The 18,742-nt window shown below is 50.4% G+C and overlaps 2 protein-coding genes across 6 annotated transcripts in view; one reads left to right on the forward strand and one right to left on the reverse strand.

Annotated features, from left to right (window-relative positions):
- Positions 1 to 4,079, reverse strand: part of DAG1 (dystroglycan 1) — a 69,878-nt gene extending 65,799 nt beyond the window's left edge. For 2 of the 5 annotated variants that reach the window (XM_053219375.1, XM_027038722.2), the window contains exon 1: positions 3,765 to 3,941. The gene's annotated coding sequence lies outside the window, so the exon portion shown is untranslated. Of the gene's footprint in view, positions 1 to 3,623; positions 3,724 to 3,764 lie in introns of those variants that run through there. The other 3 variants (XM_053219374.1, XM_053219376.1, XM_053219373.1) reach the window with 3 other exon arrangements.
- On the forward strand, positions 1,108 to 16,484 carry LOC128314997 (translation initiation factor IF-2-like). The gene is made up of 4 exons (XM_053220296.1): positions 1,108 to 1,120; positions 3,249 to 4,420; positions 8,902 to 9,015; positions 14,364 to 16,484. Exons 1-3 carry the CDS (start codon positions 1,108 to 1,110, stop codon positions 8,989 to 8,991), a joined length of 1,275 nt encoding a protein of 424 aa, XP_053076271.1. The 3' UTR covers positions 8,992 to 9,015; positions 14,364 to 16,484.
- Positions 16,485 to 18,742: the final 2,258 nt, after the last annotated feature.

An 18,742-nucleotide genomic window follows, 5' to 3' on the forward strand; every position in this document is an offset into this window, starting at 1 on the left:
ATGTCTGCTGAACTGACTCATCTTGAACCTTCTTTCTCCCCCTTCATTCCCCTGCTGACCACTATTCTTGTTCAGGTCCCCTATCTCCCTACTGGAACACAGCAGTAACCAACTTGCCTCCAGTCCAGTCTCCAAACTCATACTGGAAGCTAACTTTCTCTTCTTTAATATTTAAAAACTAAATTTTGGGGGGGGGGGAGCGCCTGAGTGGCTCAGTCAGTTAGGCATCTGATTTCAGCTCAGGTCATGGTCTCACGTTCATGAGCTCGAGCCCTACATCGGGCTCTGTGCTGACAGCTCAGAGCCCGGAGCCTGCTTTGGATTCTGTGTCTCCCTCTCTTTGCCCCTCCCCTGCTTGTGCTCTGTCTCTCAAAAAAATAAAATGTTAAAAAAATTTTTTAATTAAAAAAAAAAGAATTATTGAAAAATAAAATAAGTTTCTTTAATGTTTATTTTAGAGAGAGACAGAGGGGAGGAGGGCAGAGAGAGAGAGAGTCACAATCCAAAGCAGGCTCCAGACTCTGAGCTGTCAGCACAGAGCCCGACGTGGGGCTCAAATCCACAAACCGTGAGATCATGACCTGAGCCAAAGTCGGATGCCCAACTGACTGAGCCACCCAGGCGCCCTGATAAAATAAATTTTTTTAAAGTAAACTTATGCCCATCGAACTCACAACCCCAAGATCAAAAGTCGCATGTTCCACTAACTGAGCCAGCCAGGCATCCCGGGGCTCATTTCATAAAACCACCACAGCTGTGCTCCAAGACCTTCAAGGATCCCTGTTCCTACATAACTCTAAATTCCTCCATGTAGCATTCTGGTTCCAACCCAACCTTCCAGAACATACAGAAAAGGTGGCCAGTCTTCTCTCTCCCACGCCTTGCCTCTGTTCCACCTCTTTTCCTTCCAGAGTTGTGATCTTCCTGCCATCAACTCCTTCACCAATCAAACCACTAACCTTTCTTGAAGGTCCAGCTCAAATGAAGTCTTCCCCTAAAGTCTGCCCTTGCCAGCCTAAGACCCAAGATCCTTGGCTTACTTCAGCACGGTGCCCAGAGCAACCAGCACAGGCCCAGGAAGGCTCAGACAAACCCTGATTTCTAAGAATGGTCCCTCACAGTATGTTTCTGGAATTCTGTGTGGAGTCCCTGACCAACTCTCCCATATCACCCTGGCATTGTGCCTACCACCAGACACCTGGGCTTGGTCTTCGCCAGAGAAGCACCCAATCAAGGCTACCATTATCAGTTTGATACAACACAAATGCAGGTGGGCATAGCCACCTGTGACTCTACCACATGACAGCTGTATGACCTTGGGAACATTCCTTCATCTGTGACTCTGTTTCGACAGTCAATATAAAGGATTCTTATAACCATTAGCAATGGTGCACACAGAACAGAACCAGAACCTTTGACTATGGCTGATATAGTTCCAACATATCGCTAACCTAGAAAGCAAGAAAGGCTGAACAATTGTGAAGTAAAGGACTGAACATACTCTCCTCTGCATCAACAAGAATGAACACACCTCTACTCTAAAATCAATACAATAAGAACAGGAAATGCAATGCCCTAAGTTCAAGGGAGAGAGAAGGTTTTTAAAAAATCAAATGCCATGCCTCTTCTTTCCCAATCTCCGTCAAAGTGGCCCCAGGGTCCACCATACCCCATCATTCTCAACGTTTAATAGACACCAGCAAACTTGCAGAAGACATAGTTAAATCTTCGGTCATGCTTAGTTTTCTGACCCACACATTCCTGATTGCAGGTTCCTTCTCCTACCTGCTCCCCCACCCCAACCCCCACCAACCCCAGCTTGGCATTCCCTCTGCTCAACCTTTTCAGCCTCTCAGCTGGCTCCTCCTCCCTCCTCATCTCTCCTCTACTGGCTGACCTCACGACCAGAGTTCCTGAACCCCTCCCCTCCCTGCACCACCTATGTAGTCACCAGCCAAGATCTTTCTAAACATGGGTCTGAACCATGCCACTCCACTAATTTAAAAGCCTTCTCAGGCTTCTGCACCCGGAGTATAAAGTCTGAACTCCTGAGCACAAGAAAGGCCTATAGCTCCCACTTGCCAAGCTGGAGAACTCACAGGTGCTATTTTAGGAGCACATGTACATGTGGTTCCCTGTGTCCAGACCTTGCTGTCCCCCAGCTAATTCCTGCTGGCCCTGCAATGCTCGGTTTAGGAATTCCCTCTCTCCTCAGGCTCTCAAAGCACCATGTGAGCACACTTAGTGGGCAGATACTATCAATCATTGGTTCCCTAATCCTCACTGTCCCTGAAACGGAGTTCCTTCAGAGCAGAGCCAGCTGCTTTTACATGGGTCCCCTGAACCTACCACAAAACCAGGCAAGTAGTGAAGCCAAATATTAGTTAAATGAATGAATGCATTTTGTCAAATCAACTTTTCAAAACAGGGAAGACTTGCTTTCTTCCTCTTTCAACCGCAGCTCATATCTGCAAGAGCTTTTATGTTCCAACCAGGTGTTTGTTGCTTATATAGTACTGCTTACTCTTCCTTTCATACAGTATCCCACAGGCTTTGAATAGGTTCACACTATGCATCATACTCTCCTCAAATCTGATTTCTCCAAGAAATGGCTCCTCTGCCTCCTTTAAACATACAGGCCATGAACTCTTATGCCTTGGCTCCACAGCAAACAAAGTCCAATTCAACTCCACACTCCAACTAGAGACTTTTATGCCTCCAAGGATGAATCCTTTTTAAAACAGGGACATTCCAAAAGTATCGTTATCTCTGAGCACTAAGCATAGAACAACCTGATAAAGTTACAATATTCCATCTACACAAACTCCAAAACACCTGGTAGCACATCTAACTCTTTATCTGGACTTCTGTCCTATAAACACCACCCTCCCTGCACTGAATCTGGGTTCCATGCCAGGAATCGTTTCTCCTTGCTTATTTAGGGAAATGGCAGGCCTGGCTCTTAAGTTAGAACTCTAGGCTATAAACGTGCTTGCTGTCCCAGGCTCTAGCTTTCACCAAGGCAAACTTCACGATCATCATTAAAACTAATCCAGAAGTCGGTTTACAAATCTAAAAGCTTCACATGTCATAGAGAACAAAATATCCATTTTTAATCAGCACTTGAGTTTGTACGAAATTAACTTGGAATTTATAGCAGGATTCTAAGCAAAGACAGCATTTTCTCTGGAGACACTTTACAAATACACCCGCGGGTGAATCTGGTTTTCCAAACACCAAGTAAAAAGGTGAAAAGACAAGCGGCTCCCAAAGAAGCTCAAGAGTGTGTGTGGAGGCGGGGGCAGGAGGGGGGACCCCAAAGCTCAGGTACCAGCTGCTGCAGCGCCCTTCCCCGCCTCCTGCGGGGGGGGTCAATGCCCCATCCTCAGGCTTCCACCCAACTGAGCCGCGCGACCCTCTTTGGAGGACCAGGGGGCGGCCCGAAGGCCGCACACGCCTGCAGCCAACGCGCAGGCCCCGCGTTCCCCGGAGCGCGGGCCGGGCTGAGGCCTGGCCCATCGCCGCGGCAAGCAGCCCGGGCCCCGCCGCGGAACGCCCTGAGCCTTCGCCCGAGGGACCGAGAAGAGGGGGGCGGCTCTCTCCGTGCCGCGCCGCTGCCTCACCCGCAAGGACGTCCGCGACCGTGTCCCTATCCCGGGCCAAACCGCGAGCAGCAGCAGGTGTTCCTCGGAAGGCTCGGCCGGCCACGGGGATAGGGGCCTGGGCTGCTAAGCTCGGCAGCAGTGGACCGGCAGCGCACTCACCGAGCGCCGGCGGGCGGGCCGCGGCAGGTGCTTGCTCCTCCCGGCCGCAAGACGCCGCGCCGCCGCCGCCGCTCCCCGGGGACTCGGCGCCAAGCTGCCGTCGCCGCCGCTGCCGTAGCCGAGCCCGAGGAGCGCGAGCGCCGCACCGCAGCCTCCGCGCGAGCACGTACCGGGCGGTGAGAGGGCGCCGAGCGCGAGGGCGGGGCGCGCGGCCGGAACCTAGCAACCGCCTGACACGCGAGTGCCGCAGCCAATCCCGCGGCCAGCTCCGCGCGGCGCCGACCGGCAGTCCGCGCGACGCCCGCTTCTGCCTGCGTCCGCCGCCCCGCAGCGCGCCGCACCCGCGCACAGGCCCCGCCTTCATCCGCGCCGCTCCGCTCATTGGCCCGCCACGCCCCTGTCCAAGAGGACACGCCCTATCCTGGAAGCCCTGCCCCCGGCCAGTAGCGTCCGTCCCCGGGACACGCCCCGGCCCGTCCGGATTGCCCCCAGCCCTCTGGGCTGGTAGTGGGGGAGGGGCGTCCCGCCAACCTCAGGCATTGGGGCCTCTGAGACGCTCCCAACCGACCCAGGGTGGTCAGGCTCGAGAACTGGCCCTGCCACAACTGACCACCTATCGTTTGGCCCTCCGATTTCCCTGGAACGCAAATCGAGAGGTATTTCTAAGCCATGAAAACAATCAGAAAGCGTCCTCTAAATTGCTAAGGATGACTACCCTGTTGCGTGGCCCTTACGCGGATGGGGAAACTGAGGCGAGGGCCGGAAGGGCGGGAAGCTGGCGGCTCTCCAAAGGCCTAACCCTTCCCGCGAGGACGTCCGGGAAACGCTTCAGGCCTGACCCCCGTCCCCTCCCCCCGCCCTGAACTCCGGAATCCGTTGCCTCTCCTGGTGCCAGGAATAGCTCTGACCCGCTGGCGCTGGTCACTCGCTACTTGTGGCCCGCATTCTTTCAGGGGGTGAGGGAATAAGGAGCGGAGGTTACCGATGAGGTCCTCCTCCCTTCAAGGGGAGGGTCCTAAAGGTGCTCTCCCCCCAGGGTTTACCTATGGCCTCCTACCCCCAAGTCCCCAGACCTGACAGTCACTGGACCTGAATAATTACTGGATGGGTTGGGATGGGACTCATGGTGAGCTCTGCTCTGTTTCGCTACCAAACCGTAGTCAGGATATGTCCATTCCCTCCTGGGCCTGTGTCCAGGCTGGAATTCCAAGCCTACACTTTTGTCAGAGAGCACATTCTGAACACAGAACTGGCTGCTGCCTGCCGGGGGGTCCTCCCTGCATCCAGAAAAGTCTGGGTCTCCCCTGCTTTCTCCTCCTTAAGGAGTGTCTAGGAAAAATAAATCTCAGAGAGCTGAAAGGAAAGTCTCATCTCTGAAATACACATACCTGTCTGATTTTAAGATTTTTTAAAAATAATATTTATTTCTGAGAGAGGGAGAGCAGGGCAGGGGCAGAGAGAGAGAGAGAGGGAGACACAGAATCTGAAGCAGAGGGCATCTGGGTGGCTCAGTCAGTTAAGTGTCCGACTTCAGCTGAGGTCATGATCTGTGGTTTGTGAGTTTGAGCCTCACATTGAGCTCTATGCTGACAGCTCAGAGTCTGGAACCTGCTTCATTTCTCTCTCTCTCTCTCTCTCTCTCTCTGTCTCTGTTTTAAAAATAAACATTTAAAAACATTAAATAAAAATAAAAAATAAATAAAAGAATCTGAAGCTGGCTCCAGGCTCTGAGCTGTCAGCACAGAGCCCTACCCAGGGCTGGAACCCACAAAAAACAAGATCATGACCTGAGCCAAAGTTGGATGGTCAACCCACTGAGCCACCCAGGCTCAGTGTTTTTTGTGTTTTGTGTTTTTTTTAAGTAATCTCTGTATCCAAAGTGGGGCTCGAACTCACAACCCCGGGATCAAGAGTCTCATGTTCTACCAACTGTGCCAGCCAAGCGCCCCTGTGATTCTTTATACTTAAATGCATAAGCTCCAAACCTCATTCACATAGATTAGAAAAGGAACTAAAACCCAGGGGAAAGGCCCCAAAACCATCCTTTACATGTTAAAACTAAAAAATTAGTGGCCTCTCAAATCCAAATTTAAAATTCTGCTGCTTTTGGGTTTCTAAATAAAATACATTCTTTCATTCACTCCTTCATTTTACCAAGTCTCCGCACTCACCCCTCCCCTCCTCCAACATACACCAGGCACTGCTTTGTAGCCCTAGGTTCTGCTGGGTATTTTAGTGCCCACTGTATAGGTATATGTTATGTTTTTCCAAAGCAAAAGACAGCAGTGAGTGCTGACCTCCTGAGGCACAGCCCTCCTACCATCTGCACAGAAGCTGCTGGCCATTCTAGTCCTCACTGATCATCCATGGCTGCCAGAGTAACTCCACTTCTTCCCTTTTGGCCCTGATCTTCCTAAATGAAACACCAGGCCTTATTCTGGCCTCCAGAGTGCCAGTGTCCCATGCCTAAGCACCCCCCAGATTTCTGACCAAGGAAGGGACCTCAACCAATTGGTGCCAGAAGGTGGATTAAGACTTTCCTAGTCCTGGAAGGATGGCGCAACAACCAGAGTGTGCCTGAAGCCCTCACAACCAAATCCTTTCCAATCTTTGCCTCTCTAAGTTTGGGGTTCAGTTAGAGGCACTGACCCTAATGCTCTCCCCCTTCCGTAGCCCTTCAGTCCTGGCACATCTCACAGGTTTTCCTCCCTCTAGCCTCTAAACTCTGGGCCTCACCACTAGCTTTCTTCATTTTTGTCTAGAGTTGGATTGCTCCCCAACCCCCTGTTCCTTCAGACTCTAAAAGGCAGGCGTCCTGGCTGGCCAGAGTTGACCAGCCTTTTGGGGCCTAACTAGCCCCAGCTAGAGCCCAATCAGCATCCCCTCACCCCCAAAGGCCATAAGAAAGTAAAGAGGGAAGTAGACAGCTATCTTTATGAGCCCCTAGGTTAAGTGGGGGCTGTAAAGTCAAAGCCTGTTACTCTCTGTAGTCCTGAGAGTCTCAAAGCCTTTCCCCTCCCAGGGAAAAGTGCATAACCCACCCTAGGGCTCAGCACAAGGTCCCCAGTGACTCACTCTTGGGCGCTATTCTGGAATCCCAGGAAGGCCTAGGCCACCCTAGGTCAGGCTTGGTGCTCGCAGCCAGTTTGAGGGCATGGCCAAAAGTGAGGCCCAGAGAACACCCAAGAACAGCTGTCGAAGAAGCCCATGTGGTATGGGCTGGGGGGGGGGGGGGGTGGGGATTGATCAAGATGCTGAGAATGGGGCTCTTCAGACCTGACAGCTCAACTCTCCTGGCCCTTCAGCCTCCAGTGCTTCCTCCACTTAGACCCTAAGCCAGAGGCTCCAAAAAAATTATCTGATTAAGGTTTGTCTCTCCCACTGGAGTATGAGCCCTTGAGGCCAGAGACCAACCTGCTTGGCCCTACATCGCAACCATTACCTAACAGCTCGCATTTACTAGCGACTCAATTTCTGGTTGGGAAGAAAATCCGGAGATGTTGCTTTCCTCACTTCCTGTCTGGTAGTCATCACCAAGGGTCCAAACCCTGTGTAAAGCCCAAGGAAGATGTCCCAGTGTTTACCTGGAGCCAATATGATCTTACCTAAAGCCTTGATTCTAGCTCAGACAAAACCCAATAGACACCAACACGGACCAAACTTTCTTTTGGTCCTAGGATTCCAGGACTTTTATTCTGGCTTGTTGCCAAGGAACTGAAGGCTAAGGGCTGGTGCCCAGCTTCAGACTCTTCCAGAGGGAGGGAGGCTCCTGCTCCTGATACTCCCCCAGACCCAGTGAAGAGGGGCAAGGGGCAGAGCTGGCTGAGGATGGAGGCTCCTGACCCAAATGCCCAAGCAGGGCCAGCCAAGTCAGGGCAAGGGAGGGATCCCTTTTGTCTGGATTTAACAGAAGACAGATTGTCTAGCAGCTCTGGAAGAAAGGGCTGATAAGTTCATCCGGGAGAAAGTGCCAGTAGGAGTGTTTGCCGGCCACCACCAGCCTTCCCAGGAGCCAGTTCCTCTCTTGCAGGGCCCTCCACTCCAGCACTTCCACCAGACCCTTTTATACCTGACTGGCACAGGGCCTTCTTCCAGTCATCCAGGTGGCAGCTTCCACACCTGGCCTTCCACAAATAAACATCCTATGGGGACACAAACCCCACAGCAAGAATGTGTGTTGAGTGAATGAATAAAGTCGCCTCTTCCTCCTGGGTGGACACACATGTCTCAGCTACATCCCACTCCCTGCTGGCTCTGAAATAAGACAATCCTCCAAGGCTGACTTTGGGCAACAGTTCCCAAAACACTGGGCTTATGGCCTTGAACACTGGGCTAACACCAGATTAGGTCCGGTCTGGCTAGGCAGCCAGTGGAAGCAAGCAAACTGAAGGTCTTATTTGTTAATTCTCTTCGGTCACTGATCAGCTAGCCCCCAGTTGTTGGGGAAGCTACCGATAAGATACTGTTCTGGTTCAGCCAGGTTGACATTCCCTTCTCTGCTCTCAGCCATGTGTCCAGATCTGGCTCAGGGCTCTGCCACTGGCTCCCCCAGGACAGGAACACCTCTTCCACTCAGAGCTGGCCTAAGATCTGGGCCTGTTTCTCTCATCAGCCTGGGCTCCCCTTAGTGGCCCCTATTCAAGAGACATTAATGGGCTACCCAACATCACTGATTTTCATTCTGGTATTATGTCTGTTAGGTATGCCCTTGAAACACTGGAAAGTGTTGGACCCTAGTAGACAGTCTTTGCTTTAGGCTGAGTTCTGACAGAGAGAGCCAGGGCCTCTAGGAGCCCCAACTGTGGTCTGGGGAATCCCCAACATTTCTGGAAAGAATGAGAAGGATTCCTGTGGCCAATTTGAGGGAAGCTAATAAAAGGATAAAGAGTGAACATTAGCTCCTCAGCCAAACTTTGCATTGTGTCCATATGAAGCATAAGTTCTTGCTGGGCCCCAGAGCTAAGTTCACTGTGTGATCTTATATAAGTCACTTGCCTTTTCTGAGCCTTTTGGTCATCCCATCATCAAGTGACCCCATGTGTGGACTTTAGACCTGCTTGCTCACTGAAAGTGACAGAAGATCCCTTTATGTGGCTGAGTCAGGGCCAAGATGAAACACCCATCCATGTGTTGTCAGTCCACAGATATTTATGGAGTCTATTGTATGCTGAGAACACAACCAGGGTTGAGAGGAACAAGCACTGCTGTTGTGGAGCCCAAACTCTAGTGTAACAGGATGAAGATTAAATTAGTAAGTAAATGAAAATATAATAATCAGGGGATGGGAATGCCAGGATGGGCCAGAGTCTGCTCTGTGGTCCAGCGCACCAGGGAAGTGAATCCTGCAGGAGGTGGATGAGGGAGCCCTAGAAAACCCTAGGGAATGGCCATGGTAAAGGCAGAGGAAGAAGTGGCCAGGCAGGTCTGAGAACCTTGGAGGTAGCCATGGTCTGAGCAGTGAATGGAACAGTGAACAAAGGACAAAGAACAAGTGGTGGGAGGGTAGGCGCCAGAGCTGGATTTAACCAGGTTGGGCTTTGCCACGAGTATAGGATCCCAGGAGCAAGGGACATGGAAGCTGAAGGGTGGGAGCAAGAAGGAGGGGAGTGGGGATGGTGCCCTCAGGCCTCCTGGAAGGAATGTGGCAGGGTGAGGAATGGGGGGGGGGGGGGCAATGGCTTGGCCCCAGCCCCCAGAGCCCCGCCTGTCCCTGGAAGGTGGGGAAAGAGAGGTGAGGGAGCAGGCAGGGGTAGGGGCAGAAAAGGGGACTTGTGGGGGAGGGGCACCAGGCGCCACAGAAGTCAAGTCTGAACAAGCATTTAGAGAGAACATTTCTCACTTTCCCTGCCTCCACCTTCTCGGGGAATGCAGAGAGGTGGCACTCCTCCTTCCAGCTTCAGAGAAGGAGGAGGGGGAGGGAACAATGTCCGCTCCCTTGGGTTTGGGCAGTTCCTGGTACATGCTGCAGGTCAGAGCTTTAGAGAGACCCTGCAGAGCCCCCCTGCAGAACAGAGCCTACTACCAACTCCTGGTTGGAGGGAAGTCCATGGGCTGGGCCAAGGTGGAGGTGGGAGAGAGTAGAAGAGGGGATGAGGGTGAGCAGGAAGTGAGGAGTATAGGGGGAAGGTCCCGCCACACAGGACAGGTTCCAGGGCAGTTTCTCACCCAACTCCCCTGGGATGCTGCCAGGCACAGGTACAAAGAAGGCACTGGGGACTGGTAGGGTATCATCTGGCAGGCAAGGAAGGCCCTGGTCAGCTGTCCCATCCATCTCCCTCCTGCTCTCTGCTCAAGGCCAGTGACCTTCAAAGGTCCATCTCTGCTGTTGCCATTTACCCAAACTGGACTGAGGTCCTGGCTGGGGTCACCCATGAATGCACAGGAGAGGGTCTATGTCCATCAGCAGGGATCAGTAGGCTGAACCTGACAAGGGACCCCAGAGACCAGGAAGGCCTGCAGTGGGAAGCACTGGAGGCTGGGCTCAGCATGGGCCCTTGAGGTAAGAGATACCCCAGCTTAAAGTCAGAGCTCTGGGTATGGGCATGGCTTGTTGCAAGCATGGTGATGGCTCTCTGCAGAGGCATTGACATGTCCCATATAAAGACCCATTCATGACAGGTGGAGAGTTTCCTCAGAGGTGAAAAGAAACATTCATTAAAAAAAAAAAAGAAAGAAAACATTTCATCTGTCTCCCCCATCCCATCTCCATGCCCCCAGGCACATAAGTGATTGTGGCAGCTGGTATAATACAAAGGTGAGGACTTGAGGGTAGAGGGAAGGCTGCTCTGGACAGGGATATCCTGGGCCTCAGAGCCAGGGCCCAGCAGCTGCTCATGCCATGTTGGAGGGGCCCCAAAAAGAAGGCTGGCCTCAGCTGACCCCCTACCCTCCTTCTGCCTGAAACTTCCTGGTACTCTGCTGCCTGGGACCCTTGGTAATTAGTTCAATGTCAGTGGCCCTGGTGTTGAGGTGGGCCAAAAAGGGGGCCTCTTTACAGGCCTCTTTACTGCACCCACAAACACTGGGACCAATCCCACCCCCCAGTGAGTCCCCTCAGCTCACAGGAGGCAGGTAACTTCAGGCCTCCTTGTTTTAAGGTGCGTGGGTACTAGTGGGCAGTCCAGAGTTGAGGCCCTGAGGGCTGGGTGCACCCAGGCAGGGGCACTGGGGCCTGCCTCTGACTGGCCACTTGGGCAAACCCCTTTCCCTCTCCAGACCTTTTCCCTTTCTGATCCTTGTGAACCAAAGTTTAACAAAAGGCCCATGGTTGTTTCCTTTCCTTCCTAGAAGGGCCCAGGATATGGGTGCATATAAGGAGCTGAGGCGGAGAGGAGAGGGAAAAAGCAACCCAGGGACTAGTGTGGGCTAGGGTTCCAGAGGGGTCCTGAGGAAGGCAATGCAACCTAGGAGGATGGTCTTGGGGGAAACCTATAGAAGGGGTAGGAGAGCACTTGGCTCCCTCCCTAGCTCCTGTCCCTAACCCAGCATTTCCTTCCCTGTAGATTTCCAGTCTCATCTGAATGCAAAGGAGCAAGCAGATGCTCCCTTCCCCCAATCCCATCCCCATCCCCCATCTCTTCACTGGCTGCCATTCTCCATTCCCATGGCCCAGAAACCAGGGAGCTTCTTCACCTGCTGCTGCCCTGGCTCCCTCCCTCTTCTGGGCCTGCAGCTGTTCCCTGACAGCTGGACTACTGCAAGGCACTGCCACAGTCTGAATTGCCAGGATCACCTCCTCCTCCCCTGTCTTGATGGCCCTGCAGGCCCACCCACAGCCCTGTCTTTCAGATGTCAGTGACCTCTAGTCCTAGAGATCCACCACAGCTGTGGGCCACCTGCACCTTTGCAAGAAGCAACAGCTGCCATTTCTCCCAGGCTCCTCCAGAGCCAAGATCCCCTGGCCTCCTGTCAGCCTGAGGGTGAGGCACCAGCACCTATCCCACACGTCCCCTTTGTCTTCTTGGGCCTTGGTCTTCCCATAGAACAATGGGAGGGGGCTGCAGGGAGGAAGGGCTGTGGGACTTTGTCCTCTGCTAGAGGCTGCTTTCAGCACCACCTGTTAACCCAGTCCTCATGTTGGAGCAGCCAGAGCAAACCTCAAAACCCAAATCTACCTGTCCTACTCAGGGCTCTCTGCCTGACTTTCTGCTGCTGGAGGATAGGGACTCCTCACTACCTCTCACCTGCCCAGCTTTTGGCCCCTCCCCGTCAAAACTTTACCCACCCACCCCCACCTCTCCACCCTACATCCTCCCCATATATCCCATCTCCACTTCCATTTCTCTTAATACCTACCCCCCCCATGTTTTTTTGTTACTCCAGGTTTGTTTGTTTGTTTTTTTTTTAGTAGACTCTAGACCCAATGTGGGGCTTGAACTCAAGACCCACCTTGAGATCAAGAGTCACATGCTCTATCTACTGAGCCAATCAGGCAGGCACCCCTACCCCAGTTTATTCTTTGCACATGACTCAGGTCACGTGGAGCCTCTTTCAGTTGCTACAAACATGCCAGGCATCTGTCAGCTCCTCTCAAGCCCTCCTACATGCACCACTTCTGCCCACAGCATTCTTTTCCCACTTGGCCTACCTCATTCCTGCTCATCCCCTGTCTCAGTGTCTAGCCTGGACAAGTGTCCTTGCTCTGGATACCTGCTGAGCCCACCATATTATTATATCAGATTTAAAGTTTATCACTAGCAGGGGTGCCTGGGTGGCTCAGTCCATTAAACATCCAATTCCTGGGCTCCTGAGGGGCTCTGTCAGTTAGGCATCCGACTCTTGGTTTCAGCTCAGGTCATGATCTCACAACTCACGAATTCAAGCCCACATAGGGCTCTTGGTGACAGCGCAGAGCCTACTTGCCATTCTCTGTCTCCCTCTCTCTCTCTCCCTTCTGGTGCTCTCTCTCTCTCTGTCTCTCTCAAAAATAAAAATAAATAAACTTCTAAAAGCATCCAACTCCTGATCTCAACTTAGGTCTTTTTTTTTTTTTTTTTTTTAGTTACTCTTTTATTTCTTTATCTTTTTTTTTTAATTTTTTTTAACGTTTATTCATATTTGAGAGACAGAGAGAGACAGAGCATGGCGGGGAAGGGGCAGAGAGAGGGACACAGAATCTGAAACAGGCTCTAGGCTCTGAGCTGTCAGCACAGAGCCCGACGCGGGGCTCGAACTCACAGACTGTGAGATCATGACCTGAGCTGAAGTCGGATGCTCAACCGACTGAGCCACCCAGGCGCCCCTCTTTATCTTAATTTTACAGAGAGCGAGCATGTGTGAGCACTGGTCTTGATCTCAGGGTCATGAGTTTGGGCCCTGCGTTGGGCCCCACGTTGGGCCCCACATTGGGCATGAAGCCTACTTAAAAGAATAAAATTTTTAAAAAATAAAGTTTATCCCTAGCAGACTGGACAACCTGTGTCTGTCTACTCCCTCCCTCCATCATGGGAACTTCTATCATTTGAGACACGGCCGGGCACTTAGAATGTACCTAATAAAATTGGAATGAATGGACATTTGATTAAAAATGAGGCCTCCTGGAGCTTTCTGCAGAGACCTCCCAGAGAATCCAATTGGCATTTTAGAGTCCAAACTCCAGAGCCAGTATAACTTCAGGATTCCCAGCTACCTGCAGAATAAATTTAAGCCCCACTCTATACCACCCTGGGCAATAGGGACCTGCCTCATCCCCTTTCCTCAACTCCCTGCAGAGTACCACCTGTGAGGGCCCCTCTTCCTCCACCTACCCAAGTCCTGCTTATCCTACTCAAGAACAACACCCACAAGGCTTCCCAGCATCTGACTTCTCGTTGTCTCTATGAGACCCCAAGCTCCTAGAGGGTTAAGATGGACTTTGATAATAACATCTACCATCATTGAGCTCCGTCCTGCACCCCTGGACACACAAAATCTCTCTGTACCTCCTAATAACCGTCCATGGCAGTTTTTGGCCCCAGGTTGCAAATGAGGAAACTGAGGCCCAAGATTTAAGTCACTTACCAGAGGTTACACAGTAAGTGCCCAAGCTATGGATCTGTGTTCACCTTTATAGCCTTCACTGTGCCTGGCCCAGGGATGAGGACTCCACTGATGTTTGCCGAATGAGTGAACAAATGGATACAGCTGTATCCAAACTTCAACTAGCTGGACCCATTTACCTCTGGAGCCCAGGACCCAGAGGCCTTGGACTCAGGAGATGGGCCTACAGATTTGGGAGAAACATGGCCAGGCCCCTGTCTTCCTCCCTAGTGCACATGGCCAGTGGCCCCTTGGCCTCACCTTGGTGGGGTCTTGACACTGTTGAGCTATGAGAGTAAGGGGAGTGGGGGTGGTGAAGAGGTTGGAAGACAAGGCAGAGGCCTCCAGATCAGCTAGCCCATTTCAAAGAGCAGTGAAAGGGCCTGGGGGCACAGTGACTGGACAGAGGTATTCTCAGGGTAGCCCGATTATACATTTCTGCAGGATTATCGGGTTATGCAGCTCTGGCATTTAAACTCACTTGAGTCCTTGATTGTAAAAGGGTAAGGACCTGGGTGGAGGGCAGGGAAGTAACCAAGTCAACTCACAAAGCCCTTTACTGAACATCTACTCTGTCCCCAGAAATGCAATAGAAGACCAAAGGCAGAAAAGTTAGAAGTCACAGCCGGGACAACTAAGAAGTGTGTATTCCCACTCCTTAGTGGGGAAAGCTGCATGCAGGAAACAAGGTACGTGGAGGGGAGTCAAGCAACCTGCCTGGTCTGAGAAGGCCACCTGGAGCAGGGGTCACTGCAGCTGACTCTGGGGAAGGGAGCAGCTGAGTTTCCTGCTGGCTTGGTAAATTCCCGGGAGGGGTTCAACAGTGGCAGAGCCTGTCTAGGCCTGGCCAGATGGACAAGAATGGGGCAAAGGTGACTGCCCAAGCAGGCCCTGACCAGGCATCCTAGACTTTGCTGGAACTTGCCTGGCTCTGAGCAGAATGCTCTGGAATGGGGGTCAAGTAGGGGGAGCTCAGGGAAGGAGATAGGGGAACTAACAAGACAGGCAGCTGGGCAGCCTCCTGCTGGACCTTCATTGCCCAACACTGGAGTCATCTGTCCCAGATTCCTTTCATAATGGGATAAAATGTACCCACAGTGAGGCCTGAAGTGGGGCCTGGTAGAGACCAGTGACTTCAGTGGCAGGACAGTTGGGTCCCAGGAAAGCCAGAGAAGCATACACATTCCTTGGCTTCCTGTCCCCAGCAGCTGCAGGAAGCTGCTCCAAGCTCCCAGCTGTGCCCAGCAACCCCTAAGGACAGGAAAAAGTCTTGTATCTTGCCATCCCTCTGATTGGACACAGAGAGAGTCCTGGATGGGGTGACTGAGTACTCAACGGCAGGCCCCAAGGGAGGAGGTGGGGCTGCATGTCAACGTTTGGGGAGGCAGCTTAGGTCTTGTATGGGACAGAGCCTGTGGCAAAGGTCCCCAACCTTCCTTAATTTCATAATCTGAAAAGGCTATTAACACTTTTCCCAGACAATCACTCCCTACACACACACAATCTTGCCTATAATTTAAAAGGATTCTGGGATGCCTGGGTGGCTCTGTTGGTTGAATCTCCAACTCTTAAATTAGGGTCAGGTCATGATCCCAAGGTCACGAGATCTAGCCCAGTGTGGGGCTTCACACTGGACAAGGAGCCTGCTTGGGATTTTCTCTCTGCCTCTGCCCCTCTCATCTACTAACACATTCTCTCTCTTCAAAAATATAGATAGATGGTAGATAGATGATAGATAGATAGATAGATAGATAGATAGATAGATCGATCGATCCTAATCAGGCTTGGAGCTTCTGGAGTGTGCTTAATTAAGGTCAGTGAAATTCCAGTCTGTTTCTGCCTCTGCTGGCTGTGAGTCATGGGTCATCTCCAGGCCATCTTGACTTGCACTGCCCTCTAGAGCCTGAGAAGTTGGACTAGGGGAGCTTCTAGGGGCCCATCTGCTCTGCCATCTCCTTGGAGCTATTTCAAGTCATCCTACTGGAGACTATAAAAGAAAGAACATCTTTAAACCCAGCTGAGAATCTAGACCTGAACTCACCAGAGCTGGGCTGTCCCACTCACACTAGGCTTCCTCAGCTTCCCAACAGTATCTATTATCAGCCTACCTTCCTCCCACCCAGATGAGTCTGGCAGTCAATACATGGGCCTCTGGGAGCTTTTGAGGCCTCTCAATCACACATACACTTATCAACACACCTTCTGTTTTTCTTTTCATTTATTGGTTCTAACAGTCATTTGACACATTTACTTAGCACTTGCTACATATCCGGCCTTGGGCTAAGTGTAGCATAAATCCAAATCATGCCCATAGTTCTGGGTCCTGCCCGAGTCTCATGCCCTCCCAACTTTGACTGCCCACCCAGCATAGCCCTCCCAATTGGTTCATCTTGAAACTAAATCCTTCTTCCAATAATTTGGAGCTTTTTGGTAAGCTGCCCAGTGTAGCCACCTCAAAGCAGAGCCTGCCCTTGTTAATCATTTCTTGTTACCTCCTGCTGTCAACCAGCAACTTTGGATGCATAGTAGGCAGGAAGGGAGGGAAACAACTTCTGTCTGCCCTAGGATCCGGGAGACCTTTAATAAAGTGCCCTGGCTGAATCCTGGAGAGAGTATGCTGGATGTGTTTCTTGCCATTTTGTTCAGAGTACTTACCACTACTAGACATTATATGTAAACTAATTGATTTGTCTTATCTCCTCTACTAGAATAAAAACTCCATGAGAACAGAGCCTTTGTTCACTGTGGTATGTCTATTTTAAAGATTCATTAAATAAAAAAATCATAAGGTTGATACCAGATTGTATACACAATGTGGTATCCTTCTGCCAGAATTGAACCCTGGTATGGCGACTCACTTGCTGTGTGGCCTTGGGCAAGTCATTCACCTTCCCACTCAGCTTTCTTACCTGTAATACGAGAGTAATGACTTCTACCTTGAAGAGAAGTGGATTGAGTGAAGAATACAAGCATCAAGAGAACAGTGTCTGGCACATAGTAAATGCTAGATAAGTGCTAGTGGTTATCACTGTTAGTCTTCTTTTTTTTTAACTTTTAAAAATGTATTTATTTATTTTGAGAGAGAAAGAGACCACAAATCTCAACCAACTGAGCCACCCAGGTGCCCTATTGTTACCATTCTTATCCTGCTTTGTTCATTCAGTGTTGCCAGGAACATTCCCCACCTGGATCAGAAACTTGATTGCTATTGGAGACCCACTATGCCATTGGACTGAGGTGCCATTCATTCAATACAAGTTTATACCTACTTACTCTTTCTGGATCCCCAAACATTACAAGCAAAAGCAACTTGTGTATGTGAGAAAGAGAAAGTAGATGTGTGTGTGTGTGTGTGTGTGTGTGTGTGTGTGTGTGTGTACGCATGCAGGTGCACACATATACACGGCACAATCTTGGAGGAGGTTGGCTTTCAGCAGGTTCTCAAAAGGCCTAAATCAAACAGAAGTTTAGAAGGACGGGGCAGAGAGTTGGCTTGTAAGAGACTCTTTCAGGCAGCTATTTCCAGAGTTCAGGTGTGGACCATGCAATGAGAAAACTGTCATAGTCTCCTTGTTTCTGATTATTGATGAGATTCTTAATACAATAGTTACCTTGGTAATGCTAAGACATAATGTCTGGAAAAGACCTTTGGCAAGTTGAAGGTCCAAAGCTCAGGTGAGGAATACCATTCTGGACATCCAGAGCCCACCTCCAGCCTATGCCACCCACACCAGCCTTGAGTACAGAAGCCTGATTCTAATGGGGTGACTCTCCATTTCCCCAGTAGGTGGCGCTGCTGTCCTATGTCTAAGGATTGCCAGGGGCGCCTGGGTGGCTCAGTTGGTTAAGCATACACTCTTGGTTTTGGCTCAGATCATGATCTCCCACTTTGTGGGTTGGAGCCCCGCATAGGGCTCTGTGTTGACTGCGCAGAGCCTGTTTGGGATGCTCTCTCGCTCCCTATCTCTGCACCTCCCCTGCTCGTTCTCTTTCTCAAAATAAATAAATAAATAAATATTTTTAAAAAAAGAAAGTAAAAGGATGGAAAAATATACTCCATGTAAACAGTAACCAAAAGCTGGGTGGCTATATTATTGTAAGACAAAATAGACTTAAGTCAAAACAAGTTACAAGAGACAAAGTGTGTGTATATATATATATATATTTACATATACATATATTTGTGTGTGTATATATGTGTGTGTGTATATATATATATGTGTGTGTATATATATATACATTTTTTTTAAACTTATTTAAGTAATCTCTGCATCCAACATAGGGTTCAAACTCATGACCCCAAGATCGAGAGTCCTATACTCTTCTGGGGAACTTGGTTGGCTCAGTCAGTTGAGCATCCGACTTTGACTCAGGTCATGATCTCACAGTTCATGAGTTCAAGCCCCACATGGGGCTCTGTGCTAATAGCTTGGAGCTTGGAGCCTGCTTCAGATTCTGCGTCTCCCTCTCTCTCTCTGCCCCTCCCCTGCTCATGCTCTGTCTCTCTCTCGCAAAAATAAATAAATATTAAAAAATTAAAAAAAAAAAAGAGTCCTACACTCTTCTCACTGAACCAGCTAGGTTCCCCAAAGAAAGAAATATATTGATAAAAGGTACAATACAGAAAGAACATACAATAATTATAAACATACACGCATCCAACAGGCCCCAAAATACATGAAACAAAAATTGACAGAATTGAGAGGGGAAATAGATAGTTCTACAGTAATAGCTAGAAACTCAATACTTCGCTTTCAAAAATGGCTACAGCAACCAGACAGAAGATTAATAAGAAGATAGAAGACTTAAACAATGCTGTAGACCAAAGTTGACCTAACAGATACTACATGTACTCCAACAACAACAGCAGAATACACATTCTTGTCAAGTGCACATGGGACATTCTGCAGGATAGACCAACCATATCTTGGTCACAAAACATATCCTAAGAAATTTTATTT

This window comes from Acinonyx jubatus, chromosome A2 (genome assembly GCF_027475565.1).
Source record: "Acinonyx jubatus isolate Ajub_Pintada_27869175 chromosome A2, VMU_Ajub_asm_v1.0, whole genome shotgun sequence".
NCBI classification, from domain to species: domain Eukaryota; kingdom Metazoa; phylum Chordata; class Mammalia; order Carnivora; family Felidae; genus Acinonyx; species Acinonyx jubatus.

Bases quoted from the DNA above. Each gene is read 5' to 3' on its own strand.
- LOC128314997 (XM_053220296.1), top strand. The intron at 4,421-8,901 runs GTATTTCTAAGC...ATGTGTTGTCAG, and splicing joins CCTGGAACGCAAATCGAGAG to TCCACAGATATTTATGGAGT.